This window comes from Gorilla gorilla, chromosome 1, assembly GCF_029281585.2.
Source record: "Gorilla gorilla gorilla isolate KB3781 chromosome 1, NHGRI_mGorGor1-v2.1_pri, whole genome shotgun sequence".
Classification (NCBI taxonomy): Eukaryota; Metazoa; Chordata; class Mammalia; order Primates; family Hominidae; genus Gorilla; species Gorilla gorilla.
The window spans coordinates 224,130,924-224,154,151 of record NC_073224.2 but is presented as its reverse complement, the minus strand read 5'-3'; the positions used below and the strand labels follow the sequence as shown (position 1 = coordinate 224,154,151).

At 59.0% G+C, this 23,228-nt stretch overlaps 1 protein-coding gene and 1 pseudogene across 5 annotated transcripts; one reads left to right on the top strand and one right to left on the bottom strand.

Moving 5' to 3' along the window:
- Positions 1 to 381: 381 nt before the first annotated feature.
- Positions 382 to 8,839, bottom strand: LOC115931406 (protein FAM131C-like; annotated as a pseudogene).
- Positions 8,840 to 9,665: 826 nt separating this feature from the next.
- On the top strand, positions 9,666 to 23,217 carry CLCNKB (chloride voltage-gated channel Kb). 5 transcript variants are annotated; one of them, XM_063702460.1, is made up of 20 exons: positions 9,666 to 9,772; positions 10,377 to 10,483; positions 11,449 to 11,577; positions 12,424 to 12,552; positions 13,790 to 13,941; positions 14,228 to 14,305; positions 14,390 to 14,468; positions 15,005 to 15,130; positions 15,503 to 15,587; positions 15,700 to 15,801; positions 16,462 to 16,486; positions 16,761 to 16,934; positions 17,365 to 17,434; positions 17,597 to 17,707; positions 18,090 to 18,303; positions 19,549 to 19,682; positions 21,345 to 21,433; positions 21,585 to 21,668; positions 22,332 to 22,418; positions 22,780 to 23,217. In XM_063702460.1, the coding sequence occupies exons 2-20, from the start codon at positions 10,384 to 10,386 to the stop codon at positions 22,825 to 22,827; spliced, it is 2,016 nt and encodes a 671-aa protein (XP_063558530.1). In that variant the 5' UTR covers positions 9,666 to 9,772; positions 10,377 to 10,383; the 3' UTR covers positions 22,828 to 23,217. The 5 variants fall into 5 exon arrangements, with proteins under 5 accessions (XP_063558530.1, XP_063558526.1, XP_063558525.1 ...); XM_063702456.1 differs by having other exon boundaries at positions 16,402 to 16,486; positions 21,588 to 21,668; XM_063702455.1 differs by having other exon boundaries at positions 16,402 to 16,486.
- The last annotated feature ends 11 nt before the right edge of the window (positions 23,218 to 23,228 follow it).

Genomic DNA, 23,228 nt, shown 5'->3' with positions numbered 1-23,228 from the left:
CCGTGGTCATGTGGGCACTGCAGGCTCGGGCCCCTGGGCTCCTCCTCATGCTCCATTTCTTGGCAGGGAGATGCCAGGGAGAGGGGGTCTCCCACCAGGTCTATGATGCTTGTCCTCATGAATAAGTGGGATGCTGTGTCATTCAAACCCTAGTCTCCTGTTTGGCTGGCTGGGCCACAGCTCATAAAGCCAGGACCCGAGTGTGGCTCCTTCTGGAGTCCACAGAGCCTTGGGCATCCTCCATGAGCCTTCTATGCCTGGGTGGCCCAGGTTGACCGGCTGTGTATGTGTTGGGGTTAAGGATCCCCCCTGACTCCCTCCAGACTCTGTCCAGGGGCCCAAGGTCACATCTTCCCCAGCAGAGACCAGGCCAAGGTCATCCAGGGTGAATCCACCACTTTAATGTCCTCAGAGAATCTTGAGTGAGATGGGAGGGAGCTGCAAGGAGGGGGAGTGGGCTCCCAGGGGCGAGGAGCAGGGGACACGGAGGAAGCAGGTTCAGAGAGGGAGGGACAGACAGACGGACACTCCAGAGAGACAGATGTCCTGGGTGAGGAGAGCCGGGGAGCAGGTGCTTAGCTACCAGAAGTGGTCACCCCACCTTTACTGGGGGGCAGACACACAGAGTGGGGAGGGACTGAACCCCAGGTACAGGCAGGGTTCCCAGAACCCACTCTGAGTGGGTCTCAGTTCTCTCCATGGCTGTCCTCCTGGGGGCCTGGCTGTTGCTCCTCTGGGCCAGGCTGCCCTGGTGTCTCTGAGAGTCCTTGAGTTCCCTGAGGGCAGACACCCTGCAGGGGAAGGTGCCCACCTGAGTGAAATAATGAAGGGGGAGGGGGTTATGGCTCCCACTGCTGGGGCAGGTCCACCGAGGCACAGAGAGGCCACCATGAGCACTGGCCCCATCCCTGCCGCACCTACCCTGTGCCTACCCGAGGGGTGAAGAGATGCCCTGCCCTGGACCCCGGGGTCCAGATATGCCTGGGCTGCCCACCAGGCAAGGTCATGGTGAGAGCAGGTGCCGGACCAGCACAGCCCCCGCCTCAGTTATAGAACACCTTGTCCTCCTCCCAGAGGGAGCCGCTGTCCATGGAGGGGAGGGAGCCCGGCAGGTGGGTCCCACCCTCGGGTCCTTGGGCCCCGGGCAGCTGCCGCCGATGCTGCAGCTCTGGGCTGGGGGGCTGCGGGATGCTAGCGGTGCTTGGGGGCTCCTCAGGTGAGGGACAGCTGTCAGGGGAGGGGCTGGGTGAGGAGAAGGCCTGAAGGCTGTCATCCTGCGAGGGGCCGCTGGGAAGGCTGTCCTGAAGGTAGATGCTCTCCAGATCTGGAAAAGCAACGGGGTGATGGGGGAATGGCGTCCCAGATCCAGCTCCTCACCCTCTCTGGGGGTGTGAGAAAGGGCAAGGGGCAGAAGACCTGCCTCCAAATCCAGCTGTGTGACTGCCGAGCCTTGTGACCTTGGTCAAGTCACCAAAACTCTCTGAGTCCCAGGTTCCTCCTCCAGGCAGTAAACGGAGGAGTTAAGAGTGGGCTTGGAGCCAGCCTGTGCTCTCTGAGAACTGGGACAACCAGTGCTCCTCTGGGCCTCTGTCCCCTCCCCGTCCCTCTCGGGGCAGGAGGACTAAGTGCAGGCTTCCCCCAGGGCCAAGGCTCCTTGAAGCCCTCAGTAGTAACCTGGGCTTCTAGAAAGGTGGTTGCTTGTGCCTGGTACTAAGTTTCAGATCCGGCTCTGACGCTTCTAGCTGTCATTTGGAGTAAGTTTCTGAACCTCTGAGTGCCTCTGTTTCCTTATTTGTAAAATGGGGACAACAGGCCCCACTCCCTAGGGCTGCTGTGAGGATTCTGTGAGGTGCCTCATGCACAGCCCTCGGTGTGGCAAGCGCTCGATTCCCGCCCCCACTGCGCTCACTCTCTGCTTCCTGCTCCTGGCACTGCCGGGCAATGGGCAAGGCAAGGATCACTGCCCCATTTTGCAGATGAAGAAACTTAGGCTGAGAAAAGGAAGGGGCTTGGCCGAGGTCACACTGCATTTGGTGATGGGCAGGCATCTAGCGTCACCTCCACTCTGCCCCCTCCCCCCGGACCCCCTGGGCTGTACCTTGGAGCTGGACAATGCCCTGGGGGCTGTTCTCGGGGTGCAGCTCCTCTTCGTCCAGCGAGGACCAAGCGCTCAGTGTGGCCTCTGTGATGGCAAACTGCTCGGCGACCCCTGGGGGAACAGCGAGATCCAGCTCAGGGAGGCATGGGTGGGGACGGCCTCAGTGCCTGATGGAGCTGCTCCAGGACAGGCTGGAGGGTGGCCACCTCTCTGGGCTGCCCATCCACACCCCAGTGGTCAAGAGTGCTCACTTAATACCCGCCCACCCTATGCCATTATTTTTTCCTGCCCAGACAATGCCCATGCAGTGACCTGGGCCCCCCAAGGACCCAGCTTCACCCCCACAGAGCCCTGGCCAGTCCCCCTCCTCGCTGACCTGCAGCAAAGTGGGCCTCACGCAGCTTATCCGGAGGCAGCAGTAATGCTCGTCCTCAGCTGGGGACAGCTCCCAGCCTGCCCGCTGGGCACTCCAGCCCTTCCACTCGATGAGGTGGGCCACGCGGCCTCGGGCCATGGCCGTGGGCTTTGTGATGTGGTCCTTGATGCTCTGCACCACCCCTGGGGCATGGAGGGCATCTGGGTGACTGTCCTGACACAAGGCTCAGCGCAGGGCCTGGCCCCCATGCCTCAGGCCCACCCAGTGGCCTGTACCCCACATTTCCTCAGTGCACCACGATCTCCATCAGTGCCCCACACCTCCCCAGAGGCCTGTACCCATGTAACTCCTCATGCCCTCCAAAGCCTCCTGCTCACTCCTGACCTGAGCCCTCTGAGCTCTGTGGCCCCCTTCCCTTAATGCCCCCACCCACTGGCATCCGCATTTCCTCCCAGCATCCTACTCCCCGTCCATGTTCCCGCCCACTGGGTGCTTCTTCCTCAGATCGCCCACACACCTCACTCCCTTTCTGACCAAGTTCAGACCCTTCCATCCAAGGAGATCCACCCAAGGACCACTCATGAGCCCCCAGCTTTCTTCATGATCCATTAAACACATTCTGAGAGAGCATCTCTGTGGCTGTGCCAGCTCTGCTGGAGGTGAGATCTGGGTGGATGGAGCAGGCAGGGAAGGCTTCTGGAAGAGGGGACCTGGGATTGGAATTTGAAGGTGGGTTGGGTTTGGACAGATAGAGGCAAGACTGGAGGTTTCATTTCAAAGATGAGAAGAGGATGAAGGCATGGAAGAATCTGGCATGAGTCCAGGATTAGCTGGGATGAGACATGGGGTCCACACTAGGACTGGGAGACAGGAGAAGCTGGGAGCAGATCAGGGCCAGAGCATGGTTGGAGAGAACCAGGTGGGGGGCTCAGATGTTCTCCTTGTGCAGTGGGGAGCCCCAGCAGGGTAATGAGCAAGAGAGTGACCAATTGGCACAGCTGTTTAGGAAGACTGCCCCAATTGGAAGATTAGGGGTTACTGCAGGGACCCAGCAACAGACAAGGCAAGGGTTGGGCAGACAGAGAGGAGGGGTCGGGGGCTTTGGGAGGAGAGGAGTTGGATGTGGAAGATGGAGGGGCTGTCAGCAACGGTTCAGGATTGTCATTAGCCAAGTCTGCCAACACAGATCTGGGAGTCACCCTAGTCTCCGAAGCCATGATGTGAGGAATGGCAATATTTAAGAAAGACAAGTCTGGTTGTGGTGACTCACGCCTGTAATCCCAGCACTTTGGGAAGCCAAGGCAGGAAGATCACTTGAGGTCAGGAGTTTGAGACCAGCCTGGCCAACGTGGTGAAATCCTGTCATCCCGTCTCTATTAAACACACACACACACACACACACACACACACACACACACACACACACACACACACACACACATACACATACACTAGCTGGGCATGGTGGCCTGTAATCCCAGCTGCTTAGGAGGCTGAGGCAGGAGAATCGCTTGATCCCGGGAGGCGAAGGTTGCAGTGAGCCGAGATCGCACCACTGCACTCCAGCCTGGGTGACAGAATGAGAAGAAAGACGAGGTATCCACAAAGGAAATTAGAGAGCTGGGAAAATGGGAAAGATGGGTGTGTGGAAGAAAGGGGAGAATCTCACTCCCAACCACTAAAGTGGGGGGTGTTGGGTACCTGAGAAGGTGTTTTGGAGGAGGTGGGTGTTCAAGTGGCCCTTGAAAGGTAGGTGCAGCGGAGGAAGGTGCTGTGGGTGGAAGACAGGCACAGGCCAATGTGGGGAGGGAGGGCCCCAGGGGTCCTGGGGGAGGTGGGTGGGCTGTAGTGAAGTGGAGCCTGCAGGGCATGGAGCAGAGCTGGGTATGCACAGACAGGTGAAGGCCGTCCTGGGGCCACCTGATGCCGTGGGGGGCCACCTGATGCTGTGGTGATCACCAACACCTCCTGTACTGTGCTACGAGCCCATCCCCATCTGCTTCAGGTGCTGCTGCTGTGAGCTCACACCTATATCCATATCTGTAGAACCACCCTGAGCCAATGGGAGCCGCCTCACCCAGAGATGCCCAGGAGGCTGCAAATTCCTCCCCCAGGGCAGCCAGTGAGTCAGCAATGGGGGAGTATAAAGTCCAGCCCCTGGCCGGGCACTGGGGCTCAGGCCTATAATCCCAGCCCTTTGGGAGCCTGAAGCAGGCAGATCACCTGAGGTCAGGAGTTCAAGACCAGTCTGGTCAACATGGTAAAACCCTGTCTCTACTAAGAATACAAAAATCAGCTGGGTGTGGTGGCACACACCTGTAATCCCAGCTACTTGGGCAGATGAGGCAGGAGAATTGCTTGATCCCGGGAGGCGGAGGTTGCAATGAGCCGAGATCATGCCACTGCACTCCAGCCTGGGTGACAGAGTGACACCATCTCTCAGAAATAAATAAACAGATAAAATAAAATAAAATTTAAAAAGTCCAGCCTCTCACCATAGCGTGCCATAATTCTGGGGTACTATTTATGCTCCCAAGCTGTGGTGGGACCAGCTTGGTGAAGCTAGACTCCTGCAGATCCCCTTCCCCAGGCCCCTCTGCCTCCCCCGCTGCCTGCTGGCTTCTCTTGAGGGCCATTCCCCAGGGAATCACCTGCACAGTCATGCCCATGTCAGGCTCTGCTTCCAGGGAACCTGAACTAAGGTGATGGGACTGGCAGAGAGGCAGGGAGACCATGCCAGACAGACATCTGAAAAACTCTGCCCCACCCCCTCAGAGCTTCTTGAGAACCCAGCAGTTTAACCTGTGGAAGCAGAACCCTGAGCCACTGGTCCCTCCGTGACCCGCATAACCCAGCATGGACTCTGGCATTTAGAACATGGAGAATCCAACAGGGCTGCCATCCTCCCACCTGCAACTCAGCCATGCCCTTCCCACAGCCAGGGTCTAGGGTGGGACCGTGCATTCTCCACCGGCAGGAGAGTTGCGGCCAGAACCTACCCACAAGGGACGAGGTGGCCAGGGCTGCCACGTTGTAGTTGCCAGGGCGAGACCTGGAGTCGGACAGGTAGCCGTTGGTGGTCTGGAAGCACCTCTGGAGGAAGTGGCAGGAGGAGTGAGCAGGGTGGGCCAGGCTGCCGGCCGACATCCCTCCAGCACCACCACCCATCCCCGTCTCCCAGCTCACCAGGTCCTCTGGCCAGTGGGCAGGGACAGAGTAGCTAAAGCCAGGGAGATCCTACTAACTCCCACGGGACAACCCCCACCCACTGTTTCATCAGATTCTGGTCTTAGGGCTGGTGGGACTGTGTGCCTGAGCTGGGCACAGGGGAGAGAGGGGTGGTGGTGTCAGCTGGGGCCGGCTAGACTGGGAGACACACAGTGCACTGACCTGCCAAGGATCCCAACAGAAATCCATCTGTTTGTCCTAAAACAAGAGGAGAGAGAGGATCAGGCAGGGCCTGGCACGCTGTGCCGGCAGATGGCCCGAGTCCTGGGGCCCTGGGTGGGGTGGGGGTCAGCCTTGTTCTGGTGCTGTGTGAGGTCGGGGTCTGCCCTCTCATGGGTCATGCTCTGGTGTCCCCCAGCACGCAGAGGAAGAAGGAGGGGGCAACAGTGGTGCTGGGAGGAGAGGCAGCAGGTGCCGCTTATAGAGCAGGCTTGGGTGTGGGCTCTGACTTTGCCGTTTCCCAGCTGGTATCCCTAGACTATTCCTAACAGCTCCGAACACGTCTCTTCCTCTGCAAAATGGTGACAATTTCATTCACCTCACGAGTTGTGGTGAGGCCTAAATAACATAATGGAGGCTGAGAAGAGCTGAGTGCAGTGCTTAGCAGGAGGGGTGTGCCGCTGGGGAGAAGGTAATTATATCATCCAGTGGGTTCATGCCACAGACCCTGGAGCAAGGGTGGAAATTATGCACCAGAATTTGGGGCCTCTAGTGACCCTGAGTGACATCTTCCAAATCTATCTAGACTGAGAATTCTTTTTTTTCTTTTTTCAATTCTTTCCACCCCAAATCACCACGCTGCCTGCACCTTTGCTCACATCACCTCCTTCTCCAACAAAGGAAGAGCTTTTCCTGCTGCACCTAAGACCTTCTCGCTCATCCATCCCGGACTGGCTCCCATCCCTGCCCTCCCCCGGGGGGCCTTGCTCTCTCTGCTGCGGCATGACCGTGCCATCTCTGCTCCATCAGCCCGGAAGCATCCCGCCAGCATTGCACGTGCTGCCATGTCTCTTGGGCTCGGGACTTTGTCCTGCAGTGTCTCCCCTCTGTCCCCTTACCACTGGGTCGGGCCGTCAGCACCCCAGCAGCCCAAGCATCTTCTTTTTTTTTTTTTTTTTTTAATCTTTTTGTTTTGTTCTTTTTTTGAGACAGAATCACACCCAGGCTGGAGTACAGTGGCATGATCTCAGCTCACTGCAACCTCTGCCTCCCGGGTTCAAGCGATTCTCCTGCCTCAGTCTCCCAAGTAGCTGGGATTACAGGTGTGCGCCACCTTGCCCAGCTAATTTTTGTATTTATGGTAGAGACAGGGCTTCGCCAAGTTGGCCAGGCTGGTCTCGAGCTCCTGGCCTCAGGTGATCTGCTGGCCTGGGCCTCCCAAAGTGCTGGGATTACAGGCATGAGCCACTGTGCCTGGCTCCGCATCTCCTGTCTTTTCAGATCCTTGTCATAACCACTGTTTCCCTCCAGCATTCCTCTGCTCCCTTCTCACTGGATGTGCAGAAGTCTGTGTCAGCCCCAGCCTCTCGGGATGACCTTAGCAGGCGTCTCTTCCTCCCCGACCTCTGTCCCGTGCTTGGTGGATCCTCAGCCCACAGGCCAGTACACCCAGGCTGGCACCCCAAGACACCTGGCATGGAGTGGCCAAGTGAAGGGGAAGGGACGTGGTCACTGAGGAAACACTCAGACCCCCTCCACCTGGAGCTGGTCCCAGCCAGAGACTGCCTAGAACCTTTGGGGTTTCTGGAGCCACCCTCAGACTCTGGGAGCCTGGCGTTCCTAAGGAACCCCCAGCACTCCTCACTCTTCAAACTCCCTTCCCTTCTCGCTGAAGACAGTGGGACCAGGTAAGGCATGGGAAGGGGCTGTGGGGGTGAGCTGGTAAGGCCTCTGTCTTGGGGAGGGGTGGGAGATGGGGGGTCTGCTAGCTCCCCAGCTGTCCCCACAGTTCCTCTGGGAAGCCAGGAATAACCAGAGCCTCCCTCCCCTCCTAGGCACCTGGCAGTGGGGGTGTAACCGTTGGAATAAAAGCAGGGCGGGGACCCTGCTTCATGTCACCTGCCAGGATGCAAAGTAGTGTGGGGACTCAGTGACCTCTGAATGTGGGTTCTCTGTACCACCCCGCTCCCACCCATACCTGCCCTGTCTCTTTCAGTGTGCCCTGTCCCCCATCCCCTGTCCTCAGCTGCTCTGAGGCGAGGGGGCTGTGCAGGTCCTGGGCACCCAACCCCCACTGTCATGAGACAGAGACCCAGGTCTCAGGCTCAGCTCATTTGACAGAGGAGGAAACAGAGGCTCCGGATGGTGATGGTGTTAGGGTCACGGAGCCACCCTGGATTCTCCCCTGCTGTCTCTCTACTGAGCCCCCGCTACTGCTGCCAGGTGACTAATGTGGAAGGGGAGAAATTAGGGCTGATGTGGAGGCAGTGGGTTTGGGAGGGACCTGCATTGGGTCCTGCGCCCCCTGGCTGCCCTCTTCTCAGCCTCCTGGTGCACACAGGGCTGGGGGGTGAGGGTGGATGTGGACATGCAGTGCCGGCTGTGGGACAGTAGCCAGCAGCTGCCCCAGACCAGACACTGGGGATCGGGATGTTGACAGGGCAGCCAGTTCTGGTGCTGTGCAGAGTCAACAGGTCAGGGTGGCCAAGGTGAAGGTGGGCTGGGGTTCATGCAGAGCGGCAACCCCCATCCCACCTCCCACAACACACATCTTTGATTTTGATTTGACTTGCCTGGCATCTAGGGGCAAAGAGTGGCCCAGGGTCCCAGATTTTAACAATCATCCAAGGGCCATCATGTTATTCAGAGAGTGGCTTTGTCTGGGTGGGAGTGGAGGCAATTGTCCCCAACCTCTTGCCCCAAAGTGGCATCAGACACAACTCTTCTGTTCTGTGCCCAAACCATTGCCCTGGTTCAGCCTCAGGAGCTGGAGGAGCTTCGGGCAGGGGAAGAGCTGCACAGTGTGGGGCTGGGTTCAGCCTCTGCTGTGTGACCTTGGATGAGTGACTCACTTCTCTGACCATCTACAAAATGGCGAGGCTCTCCCCATTCACAGGGTGTGGGGAGGAGGACTTGAGCTGCAGATGGGACGCTCCTGACATGTCGCAGGCACACGGCACATGCTTGTTCCTCGCCATGTCCCCTCACACCTGTGCTGCCATCCTCTGTTGGGGTGGGACAAACTCTGTGGAATTACCCAGAAGTCCCCACCAGAGCCGCTGGCCCTTGGACGGGTGCTTTGAGAGGCATTTCCTGAGCCTGGAGGGTCTGGACACAGGATCAAGTCCAAGTTCCTGACCCCAATTCACTGCCTTGCCCCAGGTGTCGGCCTCCTCGCCAGCCCTGGACAAGATGGGTCATCAGGACGGGACCGTGTGGCACAGCCTGCGGGCTTTGGAGCCAGGCAAACCTGGGCTGGGAATCCTGGCTCTGCCTCCGCCTCCGTGATCTTGGACAGGCAGCCTCACCTCACTGAGACGCCATTTCTCTGCAACGGGATCATACTGCCTGCCTTGTGGGATTTCCGTGGGCACTCAGGGTAATTAATCTGGGGGAAGGCTGACTCTCTACCTGGCACACAGGGAGGCTGTGGTCATGCTGGCCCCACTCACCTTTGCCGGCCTGCTTTCTCCTTCCCTGCCCAGCCTCCTCCCCTCTCCCTCTGTGCTTTTCCAAACCTTCCATGTCCAGCTCTGAGACCCCTGGACCCTGAGCCTCAGCCTTGGCAGATGACCCCTCTCTGTCCTGCCGTGTGCGTGAGCTCCCCCTTCCCAGCCCCCGTCCAGCAGCACCCAGGAGCCTGAGTACAGCTGGGCACCACCCTCTGTGCAGCTGTGGTGGGTGGGGAGGCTCCTGTTCCCCTCCCTGTTGGCAGCTCTGCTCTGCTCCGCTCCGGCCTGGGCAGTTCTGGTCGGTTTTCAAGGACATTCTAAGTGTTCGCCATAAACCCTGGGCCCAGGCGGGAAAGGGGGGAGGATGTTGATTGTTGGAACACACACCTGTGCAGGTGCAGGGGAGCTGGAGGCTCTGTGAGAGGAGGGCCAGCTCAGCCACAGCAGGAGGACTGACAGGTGAGGGGTCGCTGCAAGATGCTGGGGCCTGCCAGGGCCAGACAGGCAGGGCGGGGGGGGTGGTAAGGGCAGGAGCCAGCACCTCACTTTGGCCCTGGCGGGATCTCCTTCTGGGCCTGGGGTTTTCCTGCCTCTGTGGCCAGAGCTGGGGTCAGGGGTGCTTATAGGTGGACAGGGAGAGTCAGAGCCATCCATGGGACTCTGCAGTGAGAGTGTCACAGCCCTGGGCAGAGACTGCTCCCAGCAGTGGAAGCGCCAAGTGACCCAGGAGGGTGGGAGCGGCGGCCACAGAAGGGGAAGGGGCTCTGAGCAGGGCTTGGGCTCCGGCCTGTGCCCAGTCTGCTGCTGGACACAGGGGGACACCTAGGAATCCCACCCCCATCCCACACAATGACACACACAGGCACACACCCTCAGTGACGGAAACTCAGGGATGAGGGCACACACAGACCTAGTGTGATAACTTCACACACACACACACACACACACACACACGCACAATTTTTCCTCTTCATTTGGGTGGGGAGAGCACTGGAAGGGCCTAGAGGCAGTGCGAGGACGTGCAGCAGCTCACCGCGGTCCCTCCCTCCATCCGCTTCTCCAGGGGCCTGATGGAGGAGTTTGTGGGGCTGCGTGAAGGCTCCTCAGGGAACCCTGTGACTCTGCAGGAGCTGTGGGGCCCCTGTCCCCGCATCCGCCGAGGCATCCGAGGTGAGAGCCAGGTCCTCTTCCCTTCCTCCTGGAGGACCTCTCAGGACATCATTCCTGCCCAGCTCCCACCCCACCTCCCTGCCCAGGAACCACCCTCCTCCTGGCATTTGTCCAGGACATGACTGCCCAAAGTCTCCTGGGTGGCAGGGAGGGAAGGGGCCTGTCTGTCCAGCTGTCTGTGGGTCAGATGGGCCGGGCATCTGCCCTCTGCCTTTCGGGAGATACAGCCCAGGGCCTGGTCACTGTGCCCATCTTCCACCCAGGCCTCTCCCTCACCTACCTGTGCCAATGAGGGGACGTGGGGGTTAGCTGCTGGGACAGCTGGTGCCACAGCAAGGGGCTGGGGCAGCCTGCACTTGTCACCTTTCCTTGGAGCCCCATGTGCTTTGTTCACTTTGAGACCTGACTGTCCCCTCAGCTACGGGGCAGAGCAAGTAGGGACCACAGAAGGAGGCTGACTGCAACCCCAGGGGCTGGTGCCCACAGCCAGTGAGGGCCAGCTCCCAGGCTGGGCTAGCAGCCAGCGGGCCAGGAGCATTGCTGGGGACCTAGAGGATACCTGGCGCCACAGGTCCTGGGACACGCAGGAGTCTGCTAGATCCTGGTGCTCTCTAAGCTACGGACTCTGCGGAGATGCAGATGAAAGCTGTAGCTGCCAGCCCCCTCCATACTCCCTGTCCCCCAGGAACCTCCCAGTACAGACAGGGATGCGGAGGGTCAGTAGGTCAAAGGCTTTCTGACAGGGGCAGCAGTCCTGGCACCCACTGTGTCACCACTGTCACCTGCCACAAATCCTGCCCGGCCACTTATGTGAGGCAGGGCCCCCTCAGGACTACCCCAGAGTCCACCACCAAGCTCCATCCCCCTGCCCCAGCCTCTCTGCCTGAAGCCCAGCAGGCCTCCAAGGATGGGACTGTCTGTGCCTCCTGCCCCACCCTGTGCCGTAACCCCATGCCCTGCCCCAGGTGGCCTGGAGTGGCTGAAGCAGAAGCTCTTCCGCCTGGGCGAGGACTGGTACTTCCTGATGACCCTCGGGGTGCTCATGGCCCTGGTCAGCTATGCCATGGACTTGGCTGTTGAGAGTGTGGTCCGAGGTAACCCCTCCATGGCAGGTGCTGCTCTGGGCCAAGGGATTCCGAGCTCGCTCTGGGGATGCCAGGTGGATGTCGCCAGGTGCAGCGGAGGTTGGGGGAGGGCTCTGGGTGGGATCTGGTCCTGGCTTTACTCCTGACTTGCTCTGTGATCCTGGGCAGGCTCCTGCCCCTCTCTGGGCCTCAGTCATCTCATTTGCACAAGGGAGAGAGGCCTGAATGTTCCCAAGGGCTCTTCCTCCTCTGAGCTCTCTGCCTCCTCTTCCAGCCACCCTGTTTCTTCTCCTTCCCTCCTCCATGCCCTGGGGCAGAGTGGGGGCACTTCCCTATAACACTAAGCTTGGAGCTTCCTCCCCATCCCACCCCATCCCTCAGCAGCCTGCCTCCACCCTGAGGCCTCCCTGGAAGAGGGGGTGTGGGCAGGAAGGGTCTAAGACACTTTCTCTGGAGACCCTCAGCTGCCAGAAGCAGCACCTACTATGGTGTTACGGTGTTTGGTGCTTCACACCTGTGTCATGTAGTTCTCAGTGGCCCTTTAGTCTTTAACGTCTTTAGTCTTCAATGAGCCTGTGAGGAAGAGCCCATCACTAGCCCACTTGACAGATGGGGAAACTGAGGCTCAGAGAGGCTGAGTGGCTTGCCCAAGGTCACTCAGCTAGGCAGTGGTAAACCTGGGATATGGACCCAGGGTCGTACTCCTGCCTCTTCTTGGGGGTCTGCCCCTCACTGTGTGGCCTGGTCCTCCCCTCTTCGTGACTCCATTTCCTGGTCAGTAAGTGAGCACCACAGCGTCTGGCCCCGAGGGCTGCAGAGGCTGTGGGTGCCTCCCTGATACGTGGCTGTCCCCAGCGCACCAGTGGCTGTACAGGGAGATTGGGGACAGCCACCTGCTCCGGTATCTCTCCTGGACTGTGTACCCTGTGGCCCTCGTGTCTTTCTCTTCAGGCTTCTCTCAGAGCATCACACCCTCCTCTGGAGGTGAGTCCACAGTCGCTACGCCAGTCCCCACTGGCCAAAACCTTCTCAGATCCCAGGCGGCTTCTGATGGGGGGAGTCGGGAAGGGGCAGCCTCATTTCACAGACAAAGGCCCAGGAAGAGTCATGTGGCTTGCCCGAAGGCACACAGCAAGAAGGCCAGATCTTGACTTTTGGGTCACTGCTGGCCCTACCTGCTTTCCAGGGGCTCCACTGGGACTTGATGGGAGGCCTGGTGGGAGGCTCTTCTGCGAAGCCTGTTCCAGTGGCCAGTGCCAGGGAGGGGCCAGTGGAGGAGGCACAGCTCCCCCAGGCCGCTCAGCCCTGCCTCCTGCTCCAGGCCAGCAGAGGGGAGCCAAAGCTCACTCAGTGGTGGCCTGAGATTTCATCCAGGCTTCCCCTATCCTGCCACATCCTTCTGCCAGGCCTGGCGGGAGGAACGTGAACAACTCACATTCCCTCTGTGATGCTCGGTGTCCAAATCTGCTAAATGAGTTTAAGGACCTTACCCTAGGCTGGGTGCGGTGACTCATGCCTGTAATCCCAGCACTTTAGGAGGCTGAGGCAGGAGGATCACTTGTGCCTAGAGTTTGAGACCAGCCTGGGCAACACAGGGAGACCCTGTCTCTACAACAAATAGAAAAAAATCAGCTGGGCATGATTACATGTGCCCGTGGTCCGAGCTACTCAGGAGGCTGAGGCGGGAGGATTGCTTGAGCTGGGGAATTTGATCCTGCACTGAGCAGTGTTTGCACCACTGTACTCCAGTCTGGGGGATAGAGTGAGACCCCTGTCTGAAACAAACAAACAAACAAAGGAATCCTAACCCAGCTGGGCAGACTGGCTCATACCTATAATCCCAGCACTTTGGGAGGCGGAAGTGGACAGATCGCTTGAGGTCAGGAGTTCTAGAGCAGCCCGGGCAACATAGCTAGACTCCATCTCTTTAGAAAAATAAGGCGGGCGAAGTGGTCTCCACCCACAGTCCCAGCTATTCAGGAGGCTGATGCAGGAGGATAACTTGAGCCCTGGCAACTGAGGCTGCCGTAAGCTATGATCCTACCACTGTACTCCAGCCTGGCCAACAGAGCAAGACCTTGTCCCCAAAGGAAAATAATCCTAACTTCAGAGGGTTCTGCTGATCTGGCGAGATCATAATGTGAAAACATCGCACAGGTAGAGTGTTGAGATTTTTAATCTAGAGATTGTCCCCCTCCTGGCCCTGCCCACCCCCGCCAAGGTTCTGGAATCCCGGAGGTGAAGACCATGTTGGCGGGTGTGGTCTTGGAGGACTACCTGGATATCAAGAACTTTGGGGCCAAGGTGGTGGGCGTCTCCTGCACCCTGGCCTGTGGCAGCACCCTCTTCCTCGGCAAAGTGGTATGGGCAGCGGTGAGGGCACCCCAACCACCCTACCCACCCCAGCCACCCCAGTCTCACCCCCATCACCCCACGAAAGCTGGGTCAGAGGGGACTTGGGCTGGTCCCTGCCTTCCAGGAGCTCAGTCTTGGGGGAAGAGGCAGGCCAGGTCCCCGGAGTGTGACAAAAGCCATCTGAGGACGGCCGTGGGGGCTTGGGAGATGGAGGAGGGGGTGTGGGGGGGAAGCCGTGCTGACTCTGGGTGAGACCGTCTCTGCTGCCCTCACCTGGGCCCTGGGCCCACCCTTCTCTCTGCAGGGCCCTTTCGTGCACCTGTCTGTGATGATGGCTGCCTACCTGGGCCGTGTGCGCACCACGATCATCGGGGAACCTGAGGTTAGGGACTCGGGGGCTTCCTTGGAGAAATGGGAGTGGGGAGGGAGGGGGCTGACTCTGAGCCCTGGACTCGGATCCCACTAGAACAAGAGCAAGCAAAACGAAATGCTGGTGGCAGCGGCGGCAGTGGGCGTGGCCACAGTCTTTGGCGCTCCCTTCAGCGGTGAGACCCCCTCATGCCCCGCCCCCTGGGTCCCTCAAGCTCCTCCCCTCACACCCTGGGCTCCCTCGGCCCAGCTGAGAGCCTGGAGGACGGGGTGGGGCTCATTCTAGTTCTCACTTCAGCCCCGCCTTGGGCACAGCCACCGCCCCCCACCAGGGGAAGGGGGGGCGGGTGACTTGATCGGCGGTGCTAAGAGGCTTCAGTGTAACATTATACAGACTTGGGTTTGAAATCCACGTATGACCCTGGCCCGTTGGCCTCTCTGAGCCCGGCTTCCTCCTCTACAAAATGGAGATCGCAACCGTCCCCACCCGATAGTGAGAGGGCGCACACCCGCATTCCAGGCTGGACGGGTCTCTGGGCAGCGGGCTCCTCCCCGCCCAGGGCGCATGCCCTGCCCTCCCCTCCTGTCTGTCCCTGTCCGGGCTGTAGGAGAGCAGGACAGATGGGTCAGGGAGGAGGTGACATGGGGAGGGGGTCCTACAGTCACAGGAGGGTGGGGGTGGGGGCCCACCTGAGATCAGTGTCGCCCCCAGGCGTCCTGTTCAGCATCGAGGTCATGTCTTCCCACTTCTCTGTCTGGGATTACTGGAGGGGCTTCTTTTCGGCCACCTGCGGGGCCTTCATGTTCCGGCTCCTGGCGGTCTTCAACAGTGAGCAGGGTGAGCCCCCTGGGCTGCCTGACGCTGGCCCTGCCTGGGGGCCGGGGCGAGGGGGCCCTCCCTTCTCCCCTGTGTACACCCCTTGCTCTTCCTTTCCCTCTCTTTCCCTCTTTTTCCTCTTCCTTGTTCCCACCTCCTTCTGGGAGGATGGAGGGGGCTGACCTGTGTTGAGCAAGAAGGGCAGGGGCCCTGAGGGTAGAAGGGATGAGGCTGGGCAGGGAGGCTGGAGCCTGGTTGTGGGGGCCTGGAATGCCAGGACACAGATTCCGAGTCAGGACCTGGCACCCCCTCCACCCTGGGCTGTTAGTCTGGGACTTGACTTTGGGTTGGGTGGGAGCGTCATCTCGGCTCCCCACTGCCCTCCTTCCCCAGAGACCATCACCTCCCTCTACAAGACCAGTTTCCGGGTGGACGTTCCCTTCGACCTGCCTGAGATCTTCTTTTTTGTGGTGCTGGGGTGAGTGGGTGCCTTGGGCCCCTGAGAGTCCAATATGGCATTCTCCCCAGGCCTGGACTGCGGCCCCTGGTACTGGGGTCAGGCTCTGGACTCATGTCTCCGTGCTCCCCAGGGGTCTCTGCGGCATCCTGAGCAGCGCTTACCTCTTCTGTCAGCGAATCTTCTTTGGCTTCATCAGGAACAATAGGTTCAGCTCCAAACTGCTGGCCACCAGGTAGGCTCCGGGCTAAGGGCTGGGGACCTCTCAGCGAGCTCCTCCCCCACCGTACTCCCAACCTTATGTAGAAAGCTCTACCCGCCACCTGAGCCCCTAAAGCCCATCCTAGCCCATGCCCCACATGTGGAGCCCCTAACACCCCCTACAAGTCCCCACAGTCACTGCCCGACTACCTTACTGGCCTCAAACCTCCCCCATTTAACCCCCATATCTCCTGGAGTCTATACCCCCTCAGTGAACCCCAACCCCCTCACTGACCTTTAACCCCTTGTTGGTCCCTCTCTCCCTTTAAACCATGTGTGCCTGTGGCATTGGCCAAGCCCTCCTGCCCCAGGTGCATGAGCCCTGCCCTAGCCTGGCCCCACTCTGTCCTCCCTCCCAGCCTGCCTGTGCCCCAATTCTCCTATCAGCTTCTACCCCTAAAAATACCCAGGAGTGTGGGGCTGACCCCACAGGTTCTGTCCCCTGGAGCTGGCCCAGTCCACGTCCCCCATTCCTGCTCTTCCTCCCCAGTCCTTGCGTTGCTAGGCCCTGCTTCCCGCTCCTTGGGATGTGGGAAAGGGAGGGCCAGCCCTAGAGCCCACCCACCCCCCACAGCAAGCCTGTGTACTCCGCTCTGGCCACCTTGGTTCTCGCCTCCATCACCTACCCACCCAGCGCCGGCCGCTTCCTAGCTTCTCGGGTAAGGGGCCTTGAGTGGGGTGGCAGGAGTGGGGAAGCCCTATTTGTTGCCTCCTTTGCGTGTATCTCACTTAATCCCCCCAATACCCCATAAGGGAGATGCCTCAGCATTATTTTATAGATGATACTACAGCTTCGGGAGGTCAGAGCCCTGCCCAAGGCCCCCCGCTGGGAAGTGGCAGAGGAGGATTCCAGGCGGGGTCAGGCGGTGCGGGGGAGGCTGGGGTCTGCCACTGGGGGCCCCTCATATCCAGTTCCCACCTGCCCCGCCACAGCTGTCCATGAAGCAGCATCTGGACTCGCTGTTTGACAACCACTCCTGGGCGCTGATGACCCAGAACTCCAGCCCACCCTGGCCCGAGGAGCTCGACCCCCAGCACCTGTGGTGGGAATGGTACCACCCGCGATTCACCATCTTTGGGACCCTTGCCTTCTTCCTGGTTATGAAGGTGGGCCCCCTGGTCCCCAGGTGTGCACAGAGCTGGGACCAGCTCTGGTGGTGGTGGTGGGGTACCTCATCGCAGCTGGTGGCATGGAGCCCAGGCCTTCCACCCACATTTCCTGATGTGCCCCCTGCCCATTGCATGGTCCTGGACAAGTGGCTTCAGCTCTCTGGGCCTCAGTCTTCTCATCTTTAAAATGGGGTGGTTACTGGGAAGGCTAAGGAGGAAGAAAGGAAGGTACCTGGCACAGTGCCAGGGCATACAGTGGGCATTTCTCAGGGTGAGGACCCTCCCCTAATGCCAGACTCTGGCAGTGGGTGCATGGCCGGCACCCTCTTTCTTTCTAGGACACTCCCCTGTCCCATGTCCTGTCCTCCCTTGTCCACGCCTTGCCCAGCGGCCTCTAACCTCTGCCCTGGGCTCCCCACTCCCACAGTTCTGGATGCTGATTCTGGCCACCACCGTCCCCATCCCTGCCGGGTACTTCATGCCCATCTTTGTCTATGGTGAGTCTGGGGTCCTGAGGTTCTGAGAGTTTCGGGGTTCTTGGGGCAGGGCCATGGCTCCTGGTTCACCCTCCCCAGGTTGTACTGAGGACGGTCCTCAGGGATGGAGGGCTGTGGGGGCCGGGTCAGCCTGGCTCCCCCTCACCCTAAGTCTGTGGCCAGGAGCTGCTATCGGGCGCCTCTTTGGGGAGACTCTCTCTTTTATCTTCCCTGAGGGCATCGTGGCTGGAGGGATCACCAATCCCATCATGCCCGGGGGGTATGCTCTGGCAGGTGAGTGGGTCAGGGCCCTGCTGGGTGGGCAATGTCGTGGGGCTGGGCTGGACCTGGAGAATTGGCTGGTGGTTCCCCAGGGCACAGAGCAGTCACTGAGTCCTCCAGTGAACCCCCTACCCCTCATGGGGGTCTGTCCCTCCTGAGCCCCACCATTCCCCGGGGCCCATCACTCCCTCATGGCTCCTGTCCTGTCCCCAGCCCTGCAGCCTCCCTTATCCCTCTCCTCTCACCAAGCCCAGGCACTGGGCACTTCCCACAGTGCCCAGGCTGTGGCTTCTTACAAATCACACCTTAGCCCCTGGTCGCAGCCGTGCCAGCCTTGCCCTAACATGAGGCTGGCCCCTGGCCTGAGCTGCCCTGCCTGACTCTGCCCTTGCAGGGGCTGCAGCCTTCTCAGGGGCTGTGACCCACTCCATCTCCACGGCACTGCTGGCCTTCGAGGTGACCGGCCAGATAGTGCATGCACTGCCCGTGCTGATGGCGGTGCTGGCAGCCAACGCCATTGCACAGAGCTGCCAGCCCTCCTTCTATGATGGCACCATCATTGTCAAGAAGCTGCCATACCTGCCACGGATTCTGGGCCGCAACATCGGGTGAGCAGCGCACCCACCTCAGGCTGGCTGAAAGGGTCATAGTGTCTGGGAAGGGCTGGGGTGGAGGGCACCTCCAAAAAGAAACGCCACCGCAGCTGACCTTGGACATGCGGGCTGGGAGGGGCTGACACACAGCTGTGCTCTGTTCTCCACTCTCCCCAGTGCCCCAGGTGACCTTGGGCAAGTCCTTGGCCTTGAGGCCTCAGTGTCTGTCTAGGGGTCAGCTGGGCTTCACAGCAGGAGGATGAGTATTGCCCCGTGTACAGATTGAGGAAACCGGGGCTCAGAGAGGTGCCATGTCTTGCTCCAGGTGACACAGAGAGTCAGCACCAGATCCGAGAGGTCTCCTCCCCTCTCCCCACTCCTGCTGTCCTTGCTGGGACTTTGGGAGCACGAGGTGGAACGAGAATGGAAATGGGCTTTGAGGTCTTCACTCAAACAGATAGGACCAGAGCAGCTTCTGGCGCCAGAAAAGCAGACCAAAGAGGCTCTGAGAGTCCCTGGGTCTGAGGCCCCGCTGCAAACACAAGCAAGCTGCTGCCTTGCTCTGAACCCATTTCCCTATCTGGAAAATGGGGCTGCTTACCCCAGTGGTTTCCAGACTTTCAAGTTTTTTTCCCTGGGGGAGGCATATACTTTTTTTTTTTTTTTCTTTGAGATGGACTCTCACTCTGTTTCGCAGGCTGGAGTGCAGTGGCACAATCTCAGTCACTGCAACCTCAACCTCCCAGGTTCAAGCAATTCTTCTGCCTCAGCCTCCCAAGTAGCTCAGACCAGGCATGAGCCACCATGCCCAGATTATTTTTGTAATTTTAGTGGAGACGGGGTTTCACCACGTCAGCCAGGCTAGTCTTGAATTCCTGGCATCAAGTGATCCACCTGGCTTGGCCTCCCAAAGTGCTGGGATTACAGGCGTGAGCCACCGTGCCCAGCCGCATATACTTTTTACTCAAATTAAATTCTCCAGGGAAGGCTGCTGGGTAAAACAGGCTAAAGTGGAGCTGGTGTGGGGCACACGGGGGTCCAGGGGGCTGGGAATTCGGAACTGGGTCATCGGCGATGTGGTCCCCAGGTTTCCTCTCACCGTGGGTTCTAGGAGTCCCTCATTCCAGGAACCTCTCCGGCCCTGCCCACACTCCAGAGCCGTGGGTCCCCGGTTCAAGCAAAGCTCCCCACAGATCCCCCTGCCAGCCTGGGTCTCACATCCCTGACTCTGGGGCCTGATGGGAGCCCCTCTGCCTGCAGCTCCCACCGCGTGAGGGTGGAGCACTTCATGAACCACAGCATCACCACACTGGCCAAGGACACGCCACTGGAGGAGGTGGTCAAGGTTGTGACCTCCACAGACGTGGCCGAGTATCCCCTGGTGGAGAGCACAGGTGCCCAGCCGGAAGGGAGGAGGAAGTCGGGGGTAGGGGATGCCCTCTGCCTCCTTCTTGAACCTGTCAGGCAGACAGGATCTGCATCCAGGCTCTGTGACTTAGCAACCAACCGTGTGACCTTGGGCAAGTCACTTCACCTGAGCCTCAGTTTCCTCATCAGTAAAATGGAAATCATGGCCACCCTCCCTTGGGGTGGTTGACATGTCTAAAGAGAGTCGGCCGGGTGCTTGTAAGGCAGTTCCTGGGCAGCTGCTGGGGTAGGAGCATGGGGACACCACCAGGGTCTTCCAGAAGCTTCCCTTCAGGCCTCCCTTTAAGCATTCCCCAGATGAGTCCCCTCCTCCAAATCCTTGTTGCCATAAGGAAAACATCTCTTTAGAGACAAAAGCATGGTGGCTCTTGTTAAAAGGCATGGAACTCACTTCTTGCAGAAACCTTAACTAGAGCGTCATTTCCTGTGGGTACAAGTCCAGTATCTGCATTTAGAAGATAAGGCGGGGTTGGGGGGTAACCCTGCTCACTCAAGGCTGCTGTCAGCCCATGTGTCCTCCTGTGCAAATGAGACAAGCTGCACACCTGGCAAGCTCACCACAGCTGGATTTTGGTCTCCACTTGCACTTTGGGCAGGCACCTTGTGCAGTGAGCAACCTGTACAACCATATGGGTCACCCCTATGCCCACCCCAAGAGGGATAAGGCCATTTATGAGCTAAAGAACTGTGAGTATACCACTTAAGCTCTATGTACTGCATTTTCATCATCTTGAAAGTAAGGATCAAGAGAGTATAGGATTGCCAGACGTTCTCACTCCAAATGCTAGGCCCTTCTTTCCCCCACTAACTGGAAGACCGTTAGCATTATGCTGTGGAATATGCCAAACATCTCATCTGAAAATGTTTGCATTCGGATGACCCCACCAAGAGCCTTCACTTCCTGGAGCAAAGAAAGAATTAGCCTCAAAGACAAAGACAAAGTCCTCTTTTACCCTCAGAGCCACAGCAAAGTGCTCCAACCAACACAGGCCCAGGCTGTGGGACCCCACTGCTCACCCAAGAAATAGCCTTCAGTGTTCATTTAAAAGGGAAGGGGGACATTTATATGTCTAGGTGTCAAGTTTTTATTCCACTCAACAGAAAGCAAAAACACCAAGCTGGGCCCTCAAAACTAAATATCCGACAATGCCATTGATGCCCCAGGGCCAGAGTGAATTTGCCAAGGCCCCAGCACACAGTAGGACCTCAGAACACAGTGTCCTCCTGGGTTCACACCTTCACTGTGCTGCGCCAAATGTGAAGCCTCTTGGGAAATGAAGGAAAAAGCCCAGCCCTGACACACAGTCTTCATCGTGCTGGCGTCCCTAGCTTGCTCCTGTCTTGAGGCCTTGCAATGTGGGGGATCTCAGTGGTGGCCAGGGTCCCTCCTGGCTCCCTGGCAGCCTCACTCAGCCACCCTCAGCTACCACACCTGAATGACCTTGGGCAAGACAATTAGCCTCTCTGTGCCTCTGAGCCAAAGTTTCCTGTCGTTTATAATGGGTGACAATAGTTACAATAGCCCCATAGGAACACCAGAACAGTTCTTGGCTAAGTAGGTGCTAAGTAAATGTGAGTCCCTGTTTCCTCCTAATGTGCCTCCCTCTGGCTGTCTCTCCACTTGCCAGAGTCCCAGATCCTGGTGGGCATAGTGCGAAGGGCCCAGCTGGTGCAGGCCCTCCAGGCTGAGCCTCCTTCCTGGGCTCCTGGACACCAGGTGGGTACTCCTGAGGGGCATGGGGATGGGGCGGGGGTGGGTCAGCAGGAATGGGAGGAGAGGGGCCCGCTGATATCCTGAGGGAGAGGTGGTCTGAGAGAGGCATCCTGGGGAGGCCAGCCCTGCACCTGTAACCCTTCCCCACCCCCAGCAGTGTCTCCAGGACATCTTGGCTGCAGGCTGCCCCACAGAACCAGTGACCCTGAAGCTGTCCCCAGAGACTTCCCTGCATGAGGTAACGGGGAGAACTGGGGAGTGTGACACATGAGGCCTCTGGGTGGGGGAAGAGCTGATGAGGAGCTCACGCTCCAGCCTCCCCTCCCAACCCCGCCCTGCCCGTCTTATGCTGCTTCCTGCTCCTCCTGGGCCTGTGTCCTCATCAGCAGACTGGGCAAAGCAGCTCCTGCCCTGTTGCCCCTCACTGCCAGGGTTGTGGGGATGATGCAGAGAGATGAGGGAAGTGGGAGAGTGGCAAATGTAAATCTCTGGGTGGAGAAAGACAGTGGAGTTGCACCAAGGCACACGTGCGCTTCAATTTCAGGTCCACCACATTCTCCCTGTGTGATCTTGGACAAACGACTTAGCCATTCAGGACAGAGCCTGGCACACGGGATGGGGAGGGGCAGAGGCCGACAGGGGACCTGGAGATGGCCCCGCCCCCTGTGTGCTGCTGGAGGGTGCGGGATATTAGGTCCTGTTCACCTGCGGCCCCGCCCAGACCCTTGCATGGACTCTGGCATCCCCTAGTGGCCACATTGGACATTGCAGGCCTGGGTCTCTTGCCTCACACACATTTCAGGCCCCGCCCCTCTTCCTGGCTCAGAGGCGTGGTGGAGTGGCCTAGAGGGTGGGCTGGGCGCCTTCTACCCTCCAGTGTTTCCTAACATCCCCCATCCAGGCACACAACCTCTTTGAGCTGTTGAACCTTCATTCCCTCTTTGTGACGTCGCGGGGCAGAGCTGTGGGCTGCGTGTCCTGGGTGGAGGTACCAGGGTCCCGGGGGCAGAGCAAAGCAGGGGACCTATGCCTGAGAAGACTGGGGAGGTGGGGAGGTGGGGTGGGGGGGACACCAGCATGCTCCCATCCAAACCTGGGGGGATTCAGAGGATGCTGATGAGTCCCTCTTCCTGGCCCAGATTGGCCACTGGGCCTGGCTCCCCTACCTTGTTTTCTGGCCAGTGGCCAGCCTGCCCCTCTCGGCCTCAGTGATCCCATCTGTGCAATGGGGTGGCACAGGCTCTACTATTCAGCCCGGAAATGAACCTTAGGGGACCAAAAATGCTGGAGCCCCCCTCACAACCTCCTCTACATCCCCCCCCCACCTCCACCCCCTTTCTCTGTTCTAGATGAAGAAAGCAATTTCCAACCTGACAAATCCGCCAGCCCCAAAGTGAGCTGGCCCAGCAAGATGAAACAGGGCACCCCAGCTGCCCTGGTACTGAGGTTGGGCTGAGACCCTGCTTCTCTTCCCCCATCACCACCTGCCCCTCCCTCCAGCCCAGCTCCATTCTTTGGCATAACAGGCAACTCTAACCTAGCCCAGAAGAGGATGGCTCATCCTGGGTGGGACGATGGCTCCTGCCTTGAAAGACAAATCCCACCTTGGACAGAGCTGAGTGTGAGAAGATGGAAAACCAGCATCTGCCAGGTGCTCAGTGACTGGCCATCACATTAATGAATGACGAGATTGGAGTACGCTGTCACCAAGGGCAGGCACAGATGCCTTCTGGGGTTGTCTGGTTCCCAGTGAGAGGCTCCTGAGAAAAATAAAGCTGGTTCCCAGAGCTGCTGTCCA

Bases quoted from the DNA above. Each gene is read 5' to 3' on its own strand.
- CLCNKB (XM_063702455.1), top strand. From the start codon at position 10,384: ATGGAGGAGTTTGTGGGGCTGCGTGAAGGCTCCTCAGGGAACCCTGTG. The intron at 12,553-13,789 runs GTGAGTCCACAG...ACCCCCGCCAAG, and splicing joins CATCACACCCTCCTCTGGAG to GTTCTGGAATCCCGGAGGTG. The intron at 13,942-14,227 runs GTGAGGGCACCC...TTCTCTCTGCAG, and splicing joins GCAAAGTGGTATGGGCAGCG to GGCCCTTTCGTGCACCTGTC.